Source organism: Lottia gigantea (assembly GCF_000327385.1).
Source record: "Lottia gigantea unplaced genomic scaffold LOTGIsca_9042, whole genome shotgun sequence".
In the NCBI taxonomy this organism is placed as follows: Eukaryota; Metazoa; Mollusca; class Gastropoda; family Lottiidae; genus Lottia; species Lottia gigantea.
This window is the reverse complement of record NW_008710963.1, coordinates 308-1,479: the sequence shown is the minus strand read 5'-3', so window position 1 is coordinate 1,479 and position 1,172 is coordinate 308. Positions and strand designations below refer to the sequence as shown.

At 30.6% G+C, this 1,172-nt stretch overlaps 1 protein-coding gene across 1 annotated transcript; it reads left to right on the top strand.

Moving 5' to 3' along the window:
• Positions 1-55: 55 nt before the first annotated feature.
• On the top strand, positions 56-622 carry LOTGIDRAFT_176969 (hypothetical protein; the record flags this gene model as incomplete). The annotated part of the gene is made up of 1 exon (XM_009068547.1): positions 56-622. One exon carries the CDS (start codon positions 56-58, stop codon positions 620-622), a length of 567 nt encoding a protein of 188 aa, XP_009066795.1.
• Positions 623-1,172: the final 550 nt, after the last annotated feature.

The window sequence follows — 1,172 nt, the reverse complement described above, 5'->3', positions numbered from 1 at the left end:
AGAATATGAGAATAAAAGAAAGATATATGAAGAAACTATACCAAGTGGTAAAAGAATGAAGTTACATTATGATAATGTGAGAAATTTCTATCCAAATCAAGGCCAGGAAAAGATAACTCCTTCAAGTTGTATTTTACAACAAGCCATGGATTTTAGTGGTGTAGATATTAAAACTGAACCGATTTTAGATGAGGATGTTTTCATCAATTCCACTGTCAAGTCACCAAATAGTGATGATGAGAAATCCCGTGATAGTGATTCACCAAATAGTTATAGAGGATATTCACCTTACAGTGATAATGCTAGTTTACAGTATCGTGATGATAATGTCCATTCACCAACTGAGCCTATCAAATCACCAAGTACTGTTACAGAATTCTTAGATTTATTTGATTCTTTAAAGGACTGTGACCAATATTATAAAAATGATACCAATCTGACGAATAGTGAAAATAATATTGACAATGATTGGTGGGAGAAAGCCTTTAATTTAGAAGATTTGAATAAAGAAAGTGAAGTTTTAGAGAAATCAGATATAAACCAGTTTTCAAGTTATAATAATAATAATATTTATAATGTAAACAATAATGAAGATAATTTATTTAATATATTTGATATTTAATGATAATATTATGTTTATATGTTTATAGTGCTATATATTTATTGTTCTATTTATCATGCTATAAGAAATAAATGTATTTAAAGTAAACAATGTCTCTTGTCCTACATCTGTATAACTATTTGAAAATCAGATAAAATCATCTTTATGCTAAAATTAGAATGATGGGTTGCCTGGTAATACACTCAAACAGCGACAAATTTACATAGCCATTTGGACGACGACAGTATCCAGTTTTTGCTTAAGAGTAGAACATAGCAGTGATAATCAATGATGCAGCTTCGAATTTTCAATATTGTCAGATTAAGCTTTGAAGAAACCTAGCCAATGAGCCATTTCTCAATTCCACACAGTCGGTCATGCTGTTTTCTAAATATCAAAAGGTTATGAATACCTTCTTAAAACACATAGTATTGACCGCTGACCGGACTAACAAAACTGTCAAGATCCCTCCTGAGAAACTTAAAATAAAGAGCGGGTGATGTGATCAAAACTGTAGGTAAAATTTATGCACCAGTCCCGATCAAATCAGACATCCTAAATATAGCCAAAA